Source organism: Cetorhinus maximus, chromosome 10 (assembly GCF_964194155.1).
Source record: "Cetorhinus maximus chromosome 10, sCetMax3.hap1.1, whole genome shotgun sequence".
NCBI classification, from domain to species: domain Eukaryota; kingdom Metazoa; phylum Chordata; class Chondrichthyes; order Lamniformes; family Cetorhinidae; genus Cetorhinus; species Cetorhinus maximus.
Window position 1 is genome coordinate 33,114,356 of NC_135888.1, and position 22,624 is coordinate 33,136,979.

General features: G+C 42.2%; 1 protein-coding gene across 2 annotated transcripts in view; it reads left to right on the forward strand.

The window, feature by feature from the left end:
- Positions 1 to 22,624, forward strand: part of pappaa (pregnancy-associated plasma protein A, pappalysin 1a) — a 314,646-nt gene that overhangs the window by 230,244 nt on the left and 61,778 nt on the right. The window contains exons 20-21 of one of the 2 annotated variants that reach the window (XM_078550327.1): positions 1,409 to 1,480; positions 13,779 to 13,880. In XM_078550327.1, the coding sequence (XP_078406453.1) occupies positions 1,409 to 1,480; positions 13,779 to 13,880 (174 nt within the window). The remainder of the gene's footprint in view (positions 1 to 1,408; positions 1,481 to 13,778; positions 13,881 to 22,624) is intronic. The other variant, XM_078550328.1, reaches the window with a different exon arrangement.

The window sequence follows — 22,624 nt, forward strand, 5'->3', positions numbered from 1 at the left end:
CAGATAAGCAGGTAAAATTCTAGAGGGCTAGTGTATTTCTTAATATAATGCAAGTTATTCACTATAGATTTTCTCCACTAACTGCAGACCCCAAACTGATAAAAATAATAAAACATACATTACTTATCACAAAATAGAGATTAATAAGTCTAATTTCAGGAGCTCAGCTAATGAACATAAGTACAACATTTTTCATGGAATACAGGATGACTGCCTTATAATCATTTCTTGCCGAGCTCCCTTAGAAACATTGGGAAAAACTTTCCCCCCATTGGGGGGGTTGTGCGGGGGGTGGGCGCGAGCCCGCCGCCATTTTACATGGGCCAATTAAGGTCCACCCAGCGTGGCGCTCGCCCGGAAGCGCTGAGCGCTCCCTGTGCAGACGGGGTGGGGGGTTGGGGGGAGGGGGATTCCCTGAGTCGGGGTCAGCGCTCTTTCGTACATGCATGCAAAAAAGTGCAGAAATCTTCCTGAGGTACAGAGGTGCCTCAGGGAGATCAGTTTAAGTTTTGGAATATTTAATAAAGGTGAAAAAAAAATTTAAAGACATGTCCCCTCATGTGAAACTGTCACATGAGCTGGGACATGTCCATTAATTTTTTCAAAAATTTTTCTTTTAAATAATAAACCCTTCATGAAACCTCATCCCGCCAATGGATGAGGTTTAATGAAAAATGCTAAGGCTGCTTGGGCTCTTCACCTGTCCGCCAACCTTAAGGTTGGACGGGCAGCATTCTTAACAACTTTAATTACTTTGTTAATGACCTTAATAGGCCTTTGACAGTTCAGCAGGCGTGCAGCCGCATCGGCTGCGCACCCGCCAAACTGGCAATCCAAATGACACGCGGTGACGTCGGGACACCCGCCTGACGTCACCACACATCATTTTACGTGTCGGCAAGTGGGCCCCACTCCCGCTCGCTGACGGGAAAATTCTTCCCATTAAGTTCACTTCCGGCTGTCCAATGTTGTCAATGTAAAACCATCTTGAAGCCTCTGGTGAGATCGATGCTTTGTAATCACTCCCAAGTAACCACTATTCTACACTTAATTCTAACATTCAACATTTTGACCTGTTGAGATATTAACGATAGTACCTCACATACCAAGCTATTAAATGTACCTTCAATTATGACTGGCAGGGACTGCTAACATGGTGCTGTATCTCATGGGGAAGACATAAGTGAAAGGCCTTTAGCAAATCATCACTTAAACCTTGTTTGGTTGGTGAGTCACCATGACATTGAGAAATCCATGTGACCTTGTTTTCCTCTACAGACTGGTACAGTAAATCACCATGTACAAAGCAACCAGCAGATATTCGGATAATCAAGGCAGACGCCACAACAGATAGCAAACTTCATTTGAGTGCAATTATGACAACTCTGGCTTTATTTTCTCTTCACAGAATATTGTTTGTACAGCGGGACTTAACTGGTACCCACACCCTGAAATGATTCACTGCATTAAATCATGTGAGGTAAGCGTTTTCACTACATGATTGTCACCTATCATTGGCAGAAACGCCAAAGCTTGCCTTGCTTATTATTTTCATTTACTGGAAAAGACAGATTTGTTTTGATTGTTTACAGTTAAGCAGGTGAAGATATATCAATGTTTTTGAACTTCACTCCATAATCCTTCCACAGAATCTGGAGGCATATTGGCTGAGGTGACAGACTATGGAAGTCCCTCTTACATGCCCACCTGACAGAACAGCCATCATAAGCGCTAACCATAACTGTAAAAACACATCCAACAAGGCAATGGAGAACTAAATGCTTGTATGAAACCTTTAGAAATATTTTAGTCACTTCTACTTGTTACAATAATAAGATACCATGACATGGTATGCATTTGATAGTTGTATATTATATCCTTGCAATCTGTTGTTGGATAAAACTGTCAATGTGCTGTGACATACAAGAAATGAAGGGTTATGGAATGCGTCTCTTAAAGAACTATACTACAAATTCTCAGTATGGGAGGGTCAAAGAATGATTGAGAATGAGTAGAAGGTTGTAAATCATTCTCTGGGTTGTGCTGATGCTCGCAGCTTTACTGGCTTAGTTATTGGATACATTCCGCATGTGGCCACATTGGTCTGTATTTTATTATAAGACAAGACATTTCTACTTTTCTTAAATACTGAACACTCATTTTAAAAATGAGATCAAGATAACGTTCTTGTCAGTTGATAAGATTTACAAACTACCAAAAATCATATTGTAATTGGTCTTGAAGTGTGGTGTTACATAAAACATGATCTTCATTCCATCCACCAGCTCAAATATCCGTTCCCTCTACCATGGGCGTTCCTTGGCTATATCGTGTGCTACCTATGGGGCAGAAAGTCACTAAGGCTTCTTCAGAAAAGCCAGTTAAACCAATGACCTGGAAGGTCAAAAGCAGCAGATGCATGGGAACACCATCACCTCCAAATTCACCTCAAAGTCATACCCAAGGGTGGTAGATGGTAGAAAATCGGTTTTATGTAATTCAGAAATAGCTGAATCCATGTTTCTTCTGTGAAGAAAAGCAGCAGAAAAAACTTAAATTTAGTAGACACTTCTCACATAACAGATATCTCAGGTAGCTCAACAAGAGATCAAGCTCTCCTTCAATAGAACATGTGTAATAACCTCATTGTGCCTAATGTATTTCATATTTCAGAAGGTCTCATATCTTCTGACGTTAAGTGCAGCTCCAGATTTTTGACTTATTTTTACTCCTCCATTCATCAACATTGGTTTTCATATGTTCCTAAGGAATATCATGTTGATATTCTGATAAATATTCACCATAGCATCAGAAATAACATGGTTCAGGGAGCATTCAGTCATTATTGGCTATGTTTACCACCAGAGTTTTGAATCCATTCCTAACAGATTTTTGTCCCATGCTTTTTGCAATGCTTGTACTGAGATTCTTGCTTCACATGTTCACTACTTGGAGAGAAGTTTAAACAAACATTTTCCAATATTGTTTGAGATTTCTTAATTTTGTGCTAATTCCACATTTGCAGGCAAATTGATATAGCCACTCGCATCTTTAGTAGCTGTAGCCTTCAGCAGCTTAAAGAATAGAACAGGTTTTCCTCAATCTTCTTTTCTACAGTGAAAAAAAGTTCAACTGTGAATCTCTCCTCATAAATTAGAGCACTAACTAAGCAGAACCATCTCTGTTGTTCTTCTGTGAACCTTTTCCAAAGCATAAATATTACTTTGACAGTAGGGTATCTACTATTTCCTCTTCTTCCCTGTGAGAAAACTTAGCCTTTTCTTGTCCTCTGCTCAAGTTCAAATCTCCATATGGAACATTGCTGTGACAAATATGAATTACTGCACTAATAATTGCAACGCTCAATTGCCAGAATCAACCACGAACCAACACCTCGCCCCCATTTCTCACACTGTTTACATCTCTGTGAGCCATGTGTTGAGAAACCAAGAACACAGACAAGTGATCTCCAGCCACATTCTCTGCCAACTGTTCTCTTGATCCAGCCACAATGAAGCACACAGCAATAGTTCAACAATAACTCATCAGGTTTTTCTTCTTCTCCTCACATTAAGGAGATTTCTGGCATCTCCACTGCGTAGTATTACTAAGATCAGGTGTTTTATGGAATGCAGTGAGGGAAGGACAAAAAGGAAGCAGGGATTCTCTGCTACCTAGTACCTAATGTGCTGTTATCACCATGCTGTCCACAAGCTTATACATTCCCATTGACAGGAGTAGGAAGAATAGTTCCCAATCCCAAGACAGACTCCTGTCTGATTCAGGATTGTTTTTCACCATATAGATAGGACATTGTACAAAATCTAAAATGGGTAACAACAAGTCAGCAGCCCATTTTACATCAGTGGTAATTTTTATTTAATTTGACTTTAATGGAAGCAAATATCAATGGACATGTGAAACAAGCTGCTAACTGACTATCGTCCATTTTACAATATTGTACAAGGCAAGATCCTCACTGAGGTTTATTAAACATTATAGCCAGAAAGTTGTGCTTTGTGATATCATATGAATGCTTCATGCATCTGTATCAAATTCCCATGTCCTCTATTTTAACAGGATTAACCTATTTATTTTAAATATATTAATAACAGTTAAAATCATGGACAAACAAACTTTACTCAAACATGTTAACTGGTATCCCATCATTGGCAAGTAAAATCCCTCGATACTTGGATGGTTCCTTTCTGTTGAAAAGCAAACCTATAACAATATAAAGATGCCTTTCATTTATCGAGAGGTTGCTCGTCAAGATCTGCTCTGTCTCATTTGATTCTCAAATAAACCTGTACCTCTGAAGGATATTACTCCAGCTACGTTATTTGCTTCCCACTCGTTCCCAGTACATCTTCTTCCATTTACACTTCAAAGGGTCTAAATGAAGTCTGGATCTGAGAGAGTTAATATCACAATTTCCAATCTGAATCCTTATTCATGCCAGATTAAAGGATATGTGTTGCTCCAGTGCATAGGTTTATGACTCCACTTATAGAGACCTCATATAAAGCATTCTATGGCACTCCCACTTGCTGTAACATTTTTTGTACAATTGCCAAAGAAAGCCTTATGGAAGGGATTTAAGAGAATGTGATGATGTACAATGTAGGGTCATAAATTAAATTCCGCTTTTCTGCCTGCAATATGGATTAGTAAATTTATGTTGTGATCTTAGTCATACTCTGTTTCTCTTAATTGCTCTGAGACTCAAGATACCCAGTACATTGTGCATAAATTTAATCTGGTCTCTTCCGTTCCTTTGCGATTAATGTAGTGGAGTGACTGGTTACCAATAATAGATGTCTTGTGGATACTACACACATACATTTTCTACTTCTCCCTTGCTTTCTTTCCCTCTGCAAAAGATGTTGGTTCCACACTGGGGTACAGTTCCAAAGGTATCTGAAGGTATCTGGTGACTCGTCAGCATGGATGTTGTACACGTGAGCCCTGACACTGTGTCAGGAAATTATTTGAATATTTAGGGCACCAAACTCAAAACTGATCCAGCTGTTGCCACATGTGCGCCCACATTTTTTTTAATATTCATTCAGTGGGCTTCACTGGCTAGGCCAGCATTTATTGCCCATCACTAGTTGCCCTTGAGAAAATGGTGGTGAGCTGCCTTCTTGAACCGCTGCAGTCCAAGTGGTGTAGGTGCACCTACAGTGCTGTTGGGAAGGAAGTTCTAGGATTTTGACCCTGATTGCTTCCAGGAGTCACTGCATATCAATTTGAAGCTTTGGAGAGAATTTCTATCCCTAATCCGAGCATTAAATGAACATAATTACACCCAGCAGGGAACACATCAGATCTTATTCGGCCTAACTGACGGGATATGCAGAAAATAAGAATCTCTCAATTGACCCTATTAGGGGAGAGAAAGGGAATATGTCTCCAGGGTTTTCTGCTGGACTAGTAATCCAGATACCTAGGGTAATGCTTCCAGGACCCAGGTTCAAATCCCATCATGGCAGATAGTGAAATTTGAATTCAATTTTTAAAAAAATCTGAAATTGAGAGTCTAATGATAACCATGAAACCATTGTCGATTGTCGTAAAAACCCATCTGGTTCACTAATGTCCTTTAGGGAAGGAAATCTGCCAACCTTACCTGGTCTGGCCTACATGTGACTCCAGACCCACAGCAATGTGTTTGACTCTTAAATGCCCTCTGAAATGGACTAGCAAGCCACTCAGTTCTCGAGGGAAATTAGGGATAGGCAATAAATGTTGGCTTAGCCAGCGACGCCCACATTCCATGAATGTATAAAAAATAAAATTGCGGCAACCCAACCACTGCCCAGGTGAGATCAGTGAACTTGACACGGACCAGCGATTGGATGTAGGGCATTGCTGGCTCAGTTACTCACTGGATACACTCGCTATGCCACATGGGAAACTACACATAATTTTTTGTAAGCATTTTTTTTTTTGCTTCTCTGATTTGGCAACATGACAAGCACCAGGATCATGGAGCATTCAGGAGGTCACGGAAAGTTTCCATGGCAGGAGAAAGGTCAGTACGTAATTGTGGGACTTGCAGATGCACTGTATAGCCCTCTATGTCCTGTCTAAATGAAAACCAGTAGCCATTCCTAATTTAGATATTGAATCGACCGCGAGCTCTCTAGAAATGCAGGACATGTATTCAACGCAGGAATGATTCAACATATCCATTGGGAGACCTCACATTGTAATAGAATCCTTCATGAATGTAAGTAATGATTAGATATAAATAGCATGTGAGGCAAGGTTATGTATTCTCAAGGCAATACGAGGCTAATTTTGCTTTAAAATTTAATGACAAAGTAATTAAATCCATTAGCTTTCAGCATTAAATGAACACAATTACACCCAGCCAGGAAACGCGTCAGATCGTATTCAACCTAACCGATGGGATACGCAGAAAATAAGAATCTCTCAATTGATCCTGTTTTGGCGGGAGAAAGAGAATTTCTCCAGGGTTTTGTGCTGGGACTGGAAGCATTGCTCCCCCCAAGTTTCTGAAGGAATATAGTCATGAAGGTGAAAGACAGAAAAGTAAATGCACATATGACATTTTTTTTCTCCTGCCTCATCTGTGGGGCACAGTTCCACAACCACTAACGTACCTGTAAGCATGTCATTCAAGTTCCCATTCTTGAAGCATGACTCTGCTGATAGTTTCTTTGACTGGGAGGTAGTGGAGAAATCATTACACGCGAGCTTGATTCCATCTTTCTCTGATGTCAATGAATGAAGCTTAGAGCAGAGTCCTCGAATAACAAATAATAGTTGAAACCCTGACTTTCTTCTTTTTTTAGGCCATGGGCCACTTTTAGTGCCCTACTAAAGTTACATTTTAATCTGGCTATGTATGGTATTTGGGATTACAGGTGTAACTGCAGCTGCCAAGTGTATTAAAGTGGAACGAGATAAATCCTGTCCTACAGGGCTTGAGAAGGATTCTCTGCTCTTCAATGTAAAAATGTTACTACTAAGCTCCTATGATAACCGTCAGTTTATCACCACCGCCTTCTCAAGGGCAATTGGGGATGGACAATAAATGCTGGCCTAGCCAGCGACACCCACATCCTATAAATGAATTTTTTAAAATTAGCCAAATTATAAGGGCCGAAAAGATCTCAGGTTCAATCATTGGTCTGATCTCAGCTTGGGCAGTGGAGCATTAAAACTGGCCCCAACATAAACGCCCCTACCTCAGCCGTAACACACCCCACCCACCAAGCCAGACAGGAAAAATAGAAGCTAGGTTCCCATTCCAGTTGTCTTGTGATTCCTGCTAGGAAGTGCATATATATGGATATATGGTGATGGGACTAAACTGCAAAGACTCATCTCACCACCAATAAAAGAAAGAACTTGCATATTATGCATTTATGATCTTTCATGGCCTGGAGATATCCCAAAGCGTTTCATTGCCAATGATTTTTGAAATTGCAACCATTATTGTAATGTAGGGAAAAACAACAGAGTTAAATGGCTAAATAGTCTGTTTTAGAAACGTCGCTTGAGAGATATTGGCCAAGACACCAAGGGAGGAATTTTATGGCCCCATCATAGCAGGGGTGGGGCCATAAAATGCGGCAAGCCATTCAAAATCCCATTGACTTCAGCAGGACCGTAACATCCCACCAGCATAAAATTCCACCCCAAGGATTTTTTACATCCAACAGGTAGGCTCTTGGTTTAATACCTCATCTGAAAGAAAGCCCTTCTGACAGTGTAGTTATCCACCAGTACTACATTGAATTATCAGCTGAGGTGATGCACTCAAGCCTCTGAAATAGGGATTGAACTTGTGACCCTCTGACTCAGAGGCAAGAAAACTACCACTCTGCCAAGACTCTAAAAAACTCTGGTCAAGTAGTCTTTTAACGCATGATGGCTAGATTCATATATGGCAATCGCCTAAATGACTGGAGGGTGCTTGCTCCTACTGACCTGTACGCCAACATGATCCATTGCCTTCAGGGGAGGAAGGGAGAAAATTAGAAAAACAAGGAAAGGAACATGAAAGATAAGAGGCCAGAACTGTTAGTAAGAGAAGGTTCTATAGAAAATTAACAAATGATCTAATCACAGTTGAGAGGATTCAGAGAAAGTTAGTAATTAGAAATCACATTAGAAGAACTGAGTGAAGAGGGAAAAAAAATGAATGATCTGAGAAAATGCCTTTTGTCTCCTGTTGCAATCCATTAGATTCACACACAACACTATTGTGTGCAGTTTAGTCGTTGCACTTGAATAAAATACTAAAGGCAGCAACGGAAGCAAAAATCTGTTGTTATAGTCAGGTAGGGAAGGTCAGTGGTGGGGTTTGGAGGAGTGACATCAAAAATGTGGAGGGGAACAAGATCCTTTGCAAGAATCTGGGAGGATGGAGAGAAATTCTGTAAACCAGAGCAGTTCACAGGAAGAGAAATACACATTTCACATCACAGCAGGAGAGAGATGAAAACCAACTGACTGGGTCTTGTTCATAGACACAACCAGTAGCTTGAACCAGATAGGCTTTTCTCAATCCTGCTTCCAATCATACTTTCTCCACTCCAAGACTTTTAGTTCAAACACAGCTTCTGGATCTTAAGTCTCAAGTTATTTTCCCACACTTACCCCACCAACACACTAAGATCAGTCAGTAAAGCTTCTGGACTGCACCCCCAGGAAATGAATAGTTTTCCTTGAGAACAGTTGTAAATAAGGATGAGACGACAGTAGAGAAGACTCAACGGCAATGCAGCAACATCAAAGTACTTCATGAGCTGTCTGTTTCACCAGCTTTCTTTGAGATGATGAACTACATTTGTCTCACATTGAAGAAAATTATATTTTAGTCAGGACAATGTGAACAACTAAGAAACTTAAGCAAGTTTTATAGGTCTGAAAGAGCACCCTTGAACATATAAATGATCAACATGAAAATCCTGCAAATGAAAATATTAATGCATCTTTCTTCATGCAATTTATTGTGTAGTGTGCTGTATATAAGTTCATCTTCACCTCTTCAGTAAAAGGATGGAAACTAAGAAATGCAGCTCATTACAGCATGTAAAAATAGTTACCCTGTCTTCCACAATTGAATACCGGAGCATGACAAGACATGGCAGACACTTTAGGAGGCCCTGCTCTCAGTGTGGAGCTTTGCATTGGCTGCTGGAACAGTATTTGATCATTGGTGATGCCAATCCTGGTCCCTTCCCAATCTCCATGCATTGCGGGAGTCACTGGATAAGAGAAGCTTGCTGATTTTTCTCTTGTCTGAGTCTAGGGACATTTGGGAACAGTTCTAAAGGATTTACAACCTTGGCTGAGAACAGCTAATTCCACACAGCCCACACATGAAAGCTGGGACCCTCTTGTGATCCTATATCACACTGCTGTGACGAAAAGCAACCAACCTCCCAGTTTAGTCAGTGCCATTTTGGCCTTTTCCTTTTCAAAAAGAAAAGTCAGAGATGCAGTTCTAATTAGATTTTGAAATGGTTGCCTGTGTGGCATTGCCCGACCCTTACAAGGCTGATTCATTTTTCTGACACAAACTGTTAGCAGTGTCATAATTATGCACCTCCAACTCTGAACACCATAGCAGATTGTGAATCTCAAGACTTTAGTAAACCGAAATACGAAATATGTACAGCAATCAAAAAATGCAAAGCCGCGCGTCAGGAGCCACCAAGTAAAATGCACTATTACAGGAGGAGCTTCCACCATTTGCTGAAAACTTCTGCTTTGGTTGTATCGGCATCACGAGCTAACATCCGTTTTCTACCACTTATATGGTTAATGCTAGTTAAATCAGGTATGACCTGCGGTGATGGTAATCCTGATAATAAAAAAAATCTTATAAATGGAAATAATCTAGAGATGGGTTTTGAGGATTTCAAGTGATGGGGCTGTGACTATTTCCTTTGGCAGCTTGTTCCACCAAGGGGCTGTCCTTGGGAGAAAGTTTGTTGCTACACAGTCTTGGTCTTTGTGGTTTGTGTGGATGGCTACCTCATGCTTTGTCATTGCCAGAGGGGGTCAGGTACTTCTTTTTGTGAATTCCCAACAGTCTATTCCATATTTATCAGAACATCAGAACAATCTATTTTTCTCCCTCCTTGGACATGATTCCCACTCCAAATCTTTGGTCAAGCATGTGACTCTGTATTTCCCAATGCTGATTCATGCAGAATCGTGCCACATGTCTTTGTAACGATCACAATGTGTGATTGCTGCACGTGTCAGTGGCCAACCTCTGAGCTGGCAGTTACTTGTCGAGCTAAGGGTACGACTGGTAATCCAATGATTTGGACTAATGGGCCAGAGACAGGAGTTCAAAATCCCACCACAACAATTGGGGAATTTAAATTCTGTTAATTATAGAATAAGAAGCTAAAATCAGTAATGTTGGCCATGAAACTACCAGATGGTGATACAAACCTATCTGGTTCACTAATGTCCTTTAGGGAAGGAAATCTGATATCTTTACCCAGTTTGGACTATAGGATAATCCAGATTCACAGCATTGGTTGACTCCTAATTGCCCACTGGAATGGCTGAGCAAGCCACTCAGCTATACCAACTGCCACAACTAACTATAGTAAGAACCAAACAGAACAGAGCACTTGGCATTGGCTGAGGCACCAAAAATGACAAAGGCACCCAATCCAGACAATCCTGCAAAGTCCTCCTCACTAAGTCAAGACTTCTGCCAAAAGTGGGAGTCCATAGATATGTCCAGCAACAGCCTGAGATAGCCATACCCCAAATCATACATTTCAGCCTTTTTCCCAAGCTCATCCATCACCACCCCTGCATATGTCTTGTCTCCCCAGTAGGACTGACCTACCAGAGGTGACAGCATGTTTTACATAGTTGGGAGGGAGTTACCCTGGAAGCTTTCAACATTAACTTGGACCACATGACATCTCGTGACATTGGGTCAAACACAGGCAAGAAAACCTGCTAATTACTACTTACCATCCTCCCTCAGCTGATTAATCAATGCTCCTTCATGCCAAACATCATTTGGAGGAAAGACTGAGGATGACAAGAATACAGAATGTACTCTGGGTGGGGGACTTCAATGTCCATCGCCAAGAGTGGCTCAATAGCATCATTAATGGTCAAGCTGACTGAATCCTATAGGACATATCTGCCAACCATACTAGGCCTTGTTCTCACCCATCTACCTGTCATAGATGCATCTGTCCATGACATGCCCAGTCCTTGTGAAGACCAAGTCCTGTCTCCACACTAAGGAAACTGTAGTAACTGAAAGTATAGCCTCTCCTGCTGTCTATCAGGGGTCACGTGATATTCTTGGAGGGTCCAACTAATGAGCCCTAAGCACAGGCAATCCAGGGATGGGGTTTCCTTATAAGAGTCCCGATCGAGCATGTAGCATCTGAAAAGCTCTTTGAAATAAAGCTTATCTGTTTCCACTCCGTCAAGTCATTACACCATGGGAGTGAAAGGCAGTATATACCACAGACAATGAAAGTGTGTTTAAACTGATCCTTTAACTTTATTATTTTGCTTGGCCAAAATAATTAGTGAAACTGTCCCTGTCCACCAACAATTTGCATTTATGTAGAGCGTTTAAGATAGCAAAACATCCCAAATTGCTTCACAGGAGCATAACAAGGCAGGGGGAAGGCCATGGAAGGATTTGGAGACAATAATTTTTATTAGTGACATTGGTGGATCCAGTGTCAATGTAGCTCAGCAAGCATAGGCATGATGGGTGTAAGGGACTTAGTGCAAATTAGAATACGGGTTATGTTTTGAATGAGCTTAATTTTATGGTCAATGGAAGATGGGAAACTGGCCAGCAGAGTATTGAAATAGTTAATCTCAAAAATACAGAAGGCAAATCAATGAATAGCATGCAAATGTACAACATTTAAAAGGTAAATGTTAGTTGAGTCCATCAGTTCCAATGTTCACACCATATTCCTTATTAAAGTTTACCTACAACTCCCTGCATTTAACTATAGAGAATAATAAACAAGTATATTTTTAGTTACTAATAGTTTGAAAAATACCCTTTTTGACGATTCTACAACAAAACATACATGTGCCTTCCCTGGGAATTTATGGTGATTAAAATCTTATCTGGTTACTATAAAAGGCCTAATCCGAGGCTTCTGTACAAACATAATGGGCAGAATATTAAGAAAGATTAATCTAAAATGCAGAATGTAAATTATGCTGCCAGTGAATCTGTGCCTACCTGAAGCAGGAAGTTACAGAACTCCCCTCACAATTGAGGCTTTGAGTTTGAGTCCAAGACTAATGAGAGGGAAGGTGCCTTACAGCGAAAGAGGTTATCTTAAGTAAAATAAATTTGGACATGCTCACTCCAATTCCCATTGGATGCAACTCCATAATTTAACATTGGCATGAACTGCATTTGTTCAGCTGTATCCCAGTGGTAGCACTTACACCTAAGTCACGAGGTTCTGGGTTAAAGGCCCTCTTCAGGGCTTGAGCACAAAAATGAAGGCTGACACTCTCGTGCAGTACTGTAAGAGTGCTGCACTGTTGGAACTGTCGTCTTTGGGATGAGACATTGAACCAACGTCCCAGCTGTCTGCTCTGGTGTATGTAAAAGATCCCATGGCACGATTTCAAAACAGAGCTGGGGAGTTATTCCTGGGGCAGAATTTTATGTTTGTCGGGCGGGCGGGCCCGACCCAATCTCCAGTGGGCGGGGAGCCGATCCCTGCCGGAGAAGCGGGCCCCGCCGCCATTTTACATGGGCGGGCCAATTAAGGCCTGCCCAACGTGATGTCCGGCGGGAAGTGCAATGCGCTTCCTGTGCGGGCGGGGGGAGTTCCCCAAAAGCGAGAGTGCGCTTTTTTGCGTATGAAAGAGCACACATCTCCCTGAGTCTAAATGCTGCCTCAGGGAGATCGCTTACACTTTTAAAAAGATTAAAAATAGAAAAAAAAAATTCCCTAACACGTCCCCCTCATGTGACAATGTCACATGAGATGGGACATGTTCATAAATTACAGTAAAACTTTAATAAACTTTTTAGAGCCCTGCATGAAACCTCATCCTGCTGGTGGATGAGGTTTCATGTTTTTTCTATTTGCCGCCGGGGCTCCTGGCCTGCCCGCCAACCTTAAGGTTGGACGGGCAGGTCCTTTAATTGTTTAAATGATCCTGTCAATGGCCTCAATTGGCCATTGACAGGTTGGCGGGTGCGCAGCTGATTTTGCCGTGCCCCCGCCTTCCTGAAAATTTAAATGGGGCGGTATGACGTCGGGGGTTCCGCCCGACATCATCCCGTGTCATTTTACACGTCGGCGAGCGGGCCACGCCCCCTGCTCGCCGACAGCAAAATTTTGTCCCTGGTGTTCAGGCCAATATTTATCCCTCAATAAACATCACAGGAGCAAATTATCTGGTCATTATCACATTGCTGTTTGTGGGAGTTTTCAGTGTGCAAAGTGGCTGCTGTGCTTCCTACATTTCAGAAGCGCTTAAATGGCTGTAAAGCACCTCAAGATGTAATGCGGTTGTGACAGGCACTATATAGATGCATGTCTTTTTTTTTTGTCTCACTGGGAAAGCCTAACTAGATCTCAACACTGCTATCAAATCTAAAAATTGTTTGAGGGTGGGAGCGGTGGGGGGAGAAAGTAAGTGTCGTCTGCAAAAGTCGTCCCTCACTTTGATAGAACAAAATTCTGAAAGACAAGAGTTAGTTTCTTTGCAAACTCTACAGATTTTAATTCCTATTGTTTTTATTGCCATAGCAGCCTTTCGTGGGGGACAACTATTGCGATGGAAATAACAACAGAGCCTACTGCAGTTATGATGGCGGTGACTGCTGTGCTTCAACTGTCATTACTAAAAAGGTTAGAATCCTTCACAACTGCTTCATAAAACTTATTTTCGGCCATGTTTGTACTTATGCATTGTGCCCCATGACCCTTTCTCACACGTATTTGGACAAACAATATTAATGAGTCACCAATGGCTATATTTCACCACAATGCTAAATGTCCTCATTAAATTTAATAGATACAGGTAAGCAATTGATGGATGCATCATTAGGACAAACCTACGTGGTTTTAAAAGAGCCTTCAAGCAATTATAAGGATATATAGCAACTTAGAAAGGGGGGGAGAAAGAGTTGACTCACATGATGCTTTATCTTGCTCCCAGGAGATAAGTGGGCATTAAATTTTATGAATACTCTGGAATTGAAATGCTATAATTTTTTTCTGTGCAGGATTTAGAAATTTTCTTGCCCCTCACTCACTTTACCACCATCACGCCCTCCCCCCACCTTTACCTAACAACTAAAATTCATCCCTCAGTTCCTCCACAACAAACTTAACTCGTTACAAGGGAATTCTTTGTGACAAGATCAAAACTGATATCAGTAGAAGCATCCAAATATTCTTGATCTCTGAGGCACAAAAATCAAAAAAAAATGTGGTAATGAAAGCAGTTTTGAAAAAAATAAACTTTAGTCCTAATTTTAACCCAAGCAGGCTGGCAGGTATGGGGTGAGATTTGGATAGAGTCAATGGAGCATAAAATCATGCAAAATGGGCATCCAATCCATCTGTCAGGTGGGTTAGGTTAAAATTGGGTCTTTTGTATTTAAGTAGCATCTTTCAGTATTCCAGCGATATTGCAAATCCCATCAGTTGCAATAAGTGGTATGAAATGCAATTACATGTCCTCACATTGGTAAACAGCAGCCATTTTGAGCAGAATGAGCTCTTGCAAACATCAGTCAGATAACTTGCCTATTAATCATTTTTTGATTACATTTCTTTCCCAAAACACCAAGTGAATTTCTTGCTCTGATTCAAAGAGTACAAAGAGATCTTTTACAACTACGTGGATCTGACAAACAGGGTTTCGCTAACCTCATCTGAAAAAGTAAACCTTTCATAATGCATCTCTTCTAATATTATGGCATTGGAGTATCAGTCATAAGTTGTGCCGTGGAAATTATACTACAACCTTCAGAGTTAGAGCTGAGACTGCTACCACTGAGTCAAGCCAACACTTAGTAATTAAGATTTGTAAATCCGAGAAAGTGAAATGTGGTGTGTGTGTATCTTTGGAGAGTTTATAGTTCACTTGTAGAATAACTTGAACGGGAATGAATCCCTCACTTGAAGCATAATTGGATAAAGGAATCTGCTTTAAACAGGCTACACATTTAGCAGTTTAAAAAGAGGCTCAATTAATTTAGAAAGAAAGGTCAGCCAGAATTCTTCCCTGTAGAAGAACAGGAAGTAGGAAAAAAATGGAATCAACAGGAGTCAGATATGCGCAAATCATCCCCCTTCTTAATCCTTCCTGCTCTCATTGTATGCCTGATCAATTAACGGCTTGCATTCCCTCCCAGCATAGGCCAGATATGGGATGGAGAGAGACTCAGTCACTGCATCATCTCGTACTCTGGGATAAAGCTGCATGCTCTTCCACTTCGACGAGTCTTCCTTGCCAAGTTTGAAAGCTAATGATTGGGTGTAGAGGTTTCAACCCAGAAGGAATTTTGGAGAGAAAAAAAAACAAGGACCTCCTGGGGCTAATAAACATAAGAAGGAAGTTACTTTGGCTTCACACCAAAATTAAGTTTGCGTAATGTAATTCAGGTGATAATCCCAAGATGATACTGACATTCAGATCGGCCATGATCTTATTGAATGGCGGGGCAGGCTCGAGGGGCCGAGTGCCCTACTCCTGCTCCTAATTCGTATGTTCGTACGACGTGAGGAAGAGTGTGAAATCCTCCTCCAAATACTCTCACTCTACTTTTTTTACCATATCAGCTCAGGCTCTGACATAGAATTTGGGTTGCATTTTACACTCTACAGCGCTGCTATAAAGTGAGACTGTTTTCCACCAATGCTAGATGTGCAATTTAAGTGCAACCTGAGCTTTCACCAATAGCCTCCCAATAGGAGTGAAGACTTTCTTTGTATGTTAGGTCTAGTGAAATATCTTTACTATTTACGCTGAGCACATAAAGGAAGTCTTCTATAGGGTGGTGGGAAGAGAGTGAAGCACATTAAAACATTTCTAAGTATGTGTGTACCTGTGTGTGGCTGATCCAGGTAACATTTCTGTGATAAGGAGAACACCTGTCTGCTTTTACTCAGGTTATCCAGTGGGGTGCCTGTAAACTTCTAAGCTGTCATCTAAACTGCTTAGTGTCTGTACCTTAAACAAAAGCCGCTTTAAAAGAAGTACTTCTGATGTAAAAACATAAATCATTTAGGTTTTTAAGGTTTTCAATAATTGTTCGTCAGCAACAGAACAAACCTCGAACTCGCACCTTTTTCCCACCCCATTCCTCCACCCTGTCCCAGCAACTATCTTGTTTCACCTCAGCAGAAGATGGCAACACCAGTTGTAAAAGATAAACATTAAACAAACAAATGACAATGAGAAATATGCAGCTCCGATCAAACAAAAGCTTCTGGTGGTTACATAGGTGGATTCTAAAGTTTGCATGTTCTAAGAAGGGTAGAGGTTTCTCCCTGTGCCCTGGTCAGTACACCTCCATCAACATCTCCAGAAAACTGACATTCATCACTTGGCTGTTTGTGGGATCTTGCTGAGCATAAAAATTGGTGTTGTGCTTATTTTAATTCATTCATGGGATGTGGGAGTCACTGGCTAGGCCAGCATTTATTGCCCATCCCTAATTGCCCTTGTTCAGAGGGCAGTTAAGAGTCAACCACATTGATGTGGGTCTGGAGTCACATGGAGGCCAGATCAGGTAAGGATGGCAGATTTCCCTTCTCTAAAGGGCATTAGTGAAACAGATGGGTGTTTACAACAATTGACAATGGTTTCATGGTCATCATTAGACTTTTAATTCCAGATTTTTTTTCTTGAATTCAAATTCCACCATCTGCCGTGGTGGGATTTAAACCTGGGTCTCCAGAGCATTACCCTAGGGGCTGAACTTTCCCCCCATCGGGGGGTTGTGCGGGGGTGGACCCGATCAGCACCCCCGATTGGGTCCCCCCGCCATTTTATGCAGGTGGGCCAATTAAGGCCCGTCCAGTGTGATGTGCACCTGAAAGCGCTAAGTGCTCCCTGTGCGGATGGGGGAGGGGTTCCCTGAGTCATGGCCTGCGCTCTTTCGCGCATGCGCGTGAAGAAGTGCAGAAATCTCCCTGAGGCACAGAGGTACCTCAGGGAGATCAGTTTATGGTTTAAACAATATGAAATTAAAAACTTTTAAAACATGTCCTCTCATCTGACAGTGTCACATGAGCTGGGACGTGTCAACGAATTTTTTAAAAAAAATTTATTGAATTTTTAAACACTTCATGAAACCTCATCCCGCCCATGCATAAGGTTCCATGAAAAATGTGAAGGCCGCCTGGGCTCTTTGCCTGCCCGCCAACCTTAAGGTTGGATGGGCAGCTCATTTTATTAATTCAATTCGTTTTTAACAGGCCTTTGTAGGCCTTTGACAGTTCGGCGGGCGCGCAGCCGACTCAGCTGGTCGCCCACCGAGCTGAAAATCCAAATGACGCACAGTGATGTCGGGACGCACGCTCGACGTCACCGCTCGTCATTTTACATGAGCAGGGGCGGGGCCTGCTCGCCAACCAGAAAATTCTCCCCTTGGTCTCTGAATTATTAGTCCAGTGACAATACCACTATGTCATCGCCTCCCCTTAATTAATGAGAGAGAGAGAGAGTGTCATTGCAGTTTTAGTTAAGTAATTATACATGAAAATGCTTTGGGATGTTTCTGGAAGATCCAATAAGATAACCTATCAATACAAGTCATTCTTTACGTAACTACACTTGCACAGTTCCCACTGCTTATTGTGGGCATGTTCCTATGAACGCGATGGCCGGTGGAACATGACAGCGCAATATAACAGGAATGTGTCATCGCTCATCAGCATCCACAGCTCTCTGAGCAACCCTCCTTACTGCCGGACACTAGACCCGACCAAGGGCAGCGAACTGCGCTGAACCAAACTCACCCTGGCCATGGTCGTCAGGACGTTGGAGAAGCAGGAGCAGGACCCGTCCTTCCAAAACAAGCCATGATCAGGTAGAGCATCTCATAGAGTCATAGAGGTCTTCAGCACAGAAAAAGGCCCTTTGGCCCATCAAGTCTGCACCAGTCAAACAAGTACCTAACTATTTTAATCCTATTTTCCAGCACTAGGCCCATAGCCTTGAATGCCATGGCATCGCAAGTGCACATCCAAATACTTCTTTATTGTTTTGAGGGTATCTGCCTCTACCACCTTTTCAGACAGTGAGTTCCGGATTCCCACTACCCTCTGGATGAAAAAAATCTTCCTCACATCCCCTCTAAACCTCCTGCCCCTTACCTTAAATCTATGCCAAACCAAAACAAAAACAAAAATAAAAATACCTGGAGAAACTCAGCAGGTCTGACAGCAGCTGCGGAGAGGAATACAGTTAACGTTTCAAGTCCGTATGACTCTTCAACAGAACTGGAAGAGTCATACGGACTTGAAACGTTAACTGTATTCCTCTCCGCAGGTGCTGTCAGACCTGCTGAGTTTTTCCAGGTATTTTTATTTTTGTTTTGGTTTTGGATTTCCAGCATCCGCAATTTTTTGCTTTTATCTTAAACCTATGCCCCCTGGTTACTGATCCCTCCACCAAGGGGAAAAGTTCTTTCCTGTCTACCCTATCTATGCCCCTCAGCAACATCTCAGCAAGCTCCAGAGAGGGGAACACACACAAACCTTAACTCCTTCACTGAACAACCAGTTAAACAACCCAGGCACATAATTGTTTCTTTAATGTGCATCAGTTTTTCATGTATAGTTCACTTAAGCAATGAACTTAAGGGATGATTCTGCAAAGTGTTCAATAGAACATTAACGAGGTGCTATTTACTTATGTTTGTTCTTGCTTTCTGTGCACCTTAACGAGGTGCGAACGAGCGAGGAAGAACAGCTGTTTCTGCCCAAAGCATTTACAACGTTGAAACCGGGAACTCAGATTGAGATTCATGCAATTGGCTAATGGTTATTGCTTTTTGACCAGTAGAAGCAACTGCCTGTTGTAAGCGTGGTGTACAAGTGTTGCGATCTGTAATAGTGTGTACTTTTGGAGTGCTACAGAAACTGAGGGAATCACATGTTCTTCACACAGCTCCGCCAACTTTGCCTGTTTAGAGATCCCGGTGGTTTGCTTTGGGGAGAGGGGTTGGGGGTGGGGGGGGAGGGAGAGGGGGGAGGAGGGGTGTTGGGGGCGGGTGGGTAAGGCAGGGAGGGAAAAAGTCAAGTGAGAATTTTGTTCGTACTTTATCAAAACCCAAGATTAATTGTTGTCAGTATATTCAAAACCAGCTGTCATGGATTGCAAGCCTTCAGGAAAAAAGAAATGGGTGTTCTTGCTTTAAGCATTTTTCATGAGTAAACACTGTTCTACTGACTTCCCCTGAAAGACTCCCTTATGTCTTTCAGAGTGTCGAATATGACTGGCTGTTTATAAATGCCCCTTGAATTACAGGAGTGGAGCACAGCTGTGGCCCATTGGAGCAGTGTGCTCTTGAACACATGTTTACACAGCTATCAGAACTAAATGCAAACTGCGTGCATTACGTGCGCAGTGCTGCAGCCCAAGCACATACAAAGGAACAGAACATGAATACGAAAGAAGGATTTTTATCAATATAGTAACAAGTTAATATTCTGAGCAGGAGAGGATTATCATTTCATCCAGCCTGCGCCTACGAAACCACTCTACATATATTTTTTCAAGTAATAGGCCAGCACCTTCTCCCATATAGGAATTAACCAGACATTATTTTGAAAAAATAGGGTTGTCATGACTTCCTGTTCACAATGAATGCACCATAGTTCTCTCATTTTCCATTGTCTTTTGACACCTTGAACATTAAGCTGCATCCTTCAATCCTCAAATCTATCACCAGACAGAAGACTTTTCCTAGATCTAAATTTTCCATGCTAATTAAAAGCTTAAAAAGCTCTATTGAGTCCCCATCCTCTTCTTGGGGGAGAGAGAGAGAGAGACAGAGAGAAACAGAGTTCAGTCCCAAGATGACCAATCTGTACTCTTACCTCAGCTCTCTCACTTCATCCAATTAGCCTCTTAGTTTTCCCCTGGACTCCCTCCAATAATAATTTTGTATCTTTCATGTGCCAGGAACAAAAACTGAACACAGTACTCCAGGGCGACTCAGGACAGATACAACTTCAACCCCTTTGAAATTATAAATCCCACCCATAGCTCTGCATCCTGACATTTTATGTGTTCTCTTTCACACCTGTGAGCGGCAAATTATCAGTTTTAAAAACCTCTCCACCAAAACATCCAGATCGCTTTATTTGAAAAGCAAACAAATGAGGATGCTGGAAATACTCAGCAGGACAGGCAGCACCTGTGGAGAAGGAACAGAGTTAACGTTTTAGGTCGATGTTCTGATGAAAGGTCATCAACCTGAAACACTGACCAGAATTTTCAGGCCCCGCCCGGCGGGCCATTCAAACGTCCATTGACTTCGGCAGGACTGGAGGATCCCGTTGGCAGAAGGGACTGGAAAATTCTGGCCATTAACTCTGTTCTCTCTCCACAGATGCCGCCTGACCTGCTGAGTACTTCAAGCATTTTCTATTTTTATTTCAGATCTCTTCAATGTACCTTGACCTCAAGCACCTTACCATTTAATATGTAATCTTTTATCTCATGCACAACATTACTCTTACCTGTGTTGAACTCCATTCTCCCTCCCCTCTTCCTATGGACCGAGTCTCTTCAGATCCCTTGAGATTGTTGAAGGTTAATATCATCAACCAGTTTGGTGTCATCTACAAACTTAGGGCATCTTGGACAAGACTCTGTCTGCATAAGTCGATGCTAAATCATCCACCTCTGGGCGACTCTACTGACGGCTCAGCCACCTTCCTGCACGTCGCCCTTTTTTGTTATCACTTTTCAGTCACACATCAAACCAACCTAAGACTTTGACAAAAGCAAAATACTGCGGATGCTGGAAATCTGAAACAAAAACAAAAATAGCTGGAAAAACTCAACAGGTCTGACAGCATCTGCAGAGAGGAAGACAGTTAACGTTTCGAGTCCGTATGGCTCTTCATCAGAACAGCTCTGATGAAGATTCATATGGACTCAAAATGTTAACTGTCTTCCTCTTTGCAGATGCTGTCAGACCTGCTGAGTTTTTCCATCTATTTTTGTTTTTGTCTAACTCTTTGACATTTGCTCCAGAGCCCTGCACCTGTGAACCAGCCAGAAGGATGTCCTGAAATCCAGGTAGATAATACCACTGCCTCACCCTTATACACTAGATCAGTACACATCTCAAAAGATGTCACAGCCTCTTTTCAATCCATGCTAGTTATCTCTAATTAGCTCCCATCCTTCCAAATAATCCTTCATTTTTTACTTCATCAAAGGGACTAAACACTTGCACACCATCAAGGTATGGGTCACAATCTTTATTTTGAAAAGAACTTTAGTCTTTGGATAAGTGATTCACAAATCAATTATCAATGAAGAGAGGCACCGAGGACAGAAAATATCTGAATAAATGATCTGCGCCCTTAGATTCTCCCTCCCAGCCTCTGACTCTGGATTACTGCTTGTTCCATGTCCTATCTACTTTACTAACAGTGGACATTCTTTAAGTCACTATGGGCAGAGGTTTTCGACTCGCACATCTAACCCGAATGGGAGTGAAATACTGCGCGATGATGTCGGGCGAGCGTCCCAACATCATCATGTACTTTCACGATCTTTCAGTCGGCAGGTGCGCATGAGAGGCGGCAGCACGCTCGCTGACAATTAAGAGGCCTAGTAAGGCCCTTAAGTAATGAATTAAGCTGCATTTTAGCTGCCCACTCAACCAGTCGGTTGGCGGGCGGGCGAATAGGCCAGGCGGCCTTTGCATTTTTAATGAAACCTCATCCACAGGCAGGATGAGGTTTCCAACGCTTTTAAAACAAAAATAAAACATGTTTAACATCCTTTTTCACATGTCCCTCTTCATGTAACTGAGTCACATGTGGGGACATGTTTATCTCATATGTTAAAAGTTTATTTTTGTATTTAAAATCCGTCAGCTCTTTGAGGCAGCTCAGTGCGGAGCTGTCAGTGCGCGCTACCCTGTGCATGCGCACACCTCCGTGCCCGCGCTCCTCCCTCCCCCTCCCCAGCAGCATTGAGGCCCCCAGTGCGCCTTTCACGCTGGCTGGCTGTTAATTAGAGCCTGATCACGGGCGGCGGTCAGTTTCATGGCCGCTCCTGGGCCCGCCCATCACGCACGCCCGACGAGGGAAATATTCTGCCCAATGACTCTCTCTCCTGAAACCACGTTCTCTTTCTTTCTCACTCCTTACTTTCAAAAAAAGCAGTTCTCTTCAATCAGTCTCCTGCTTGAAATCCTTTCATCCTTGGTTCAATTCGCCAGGATGTTGAGCAGGAGCGGTGCTATAAAAGTGCAAGCTGCCTTAATATCGCGGGTATTGTTACTGTAATAGGATTTTTTCTGCCTGCCCAAAAAGGCAAATGAGCCTCAGTTTAACATTTCGCCCAAAACACAGCACCTCAGAGTGCAGCAATCCCTTGGCACTGAACC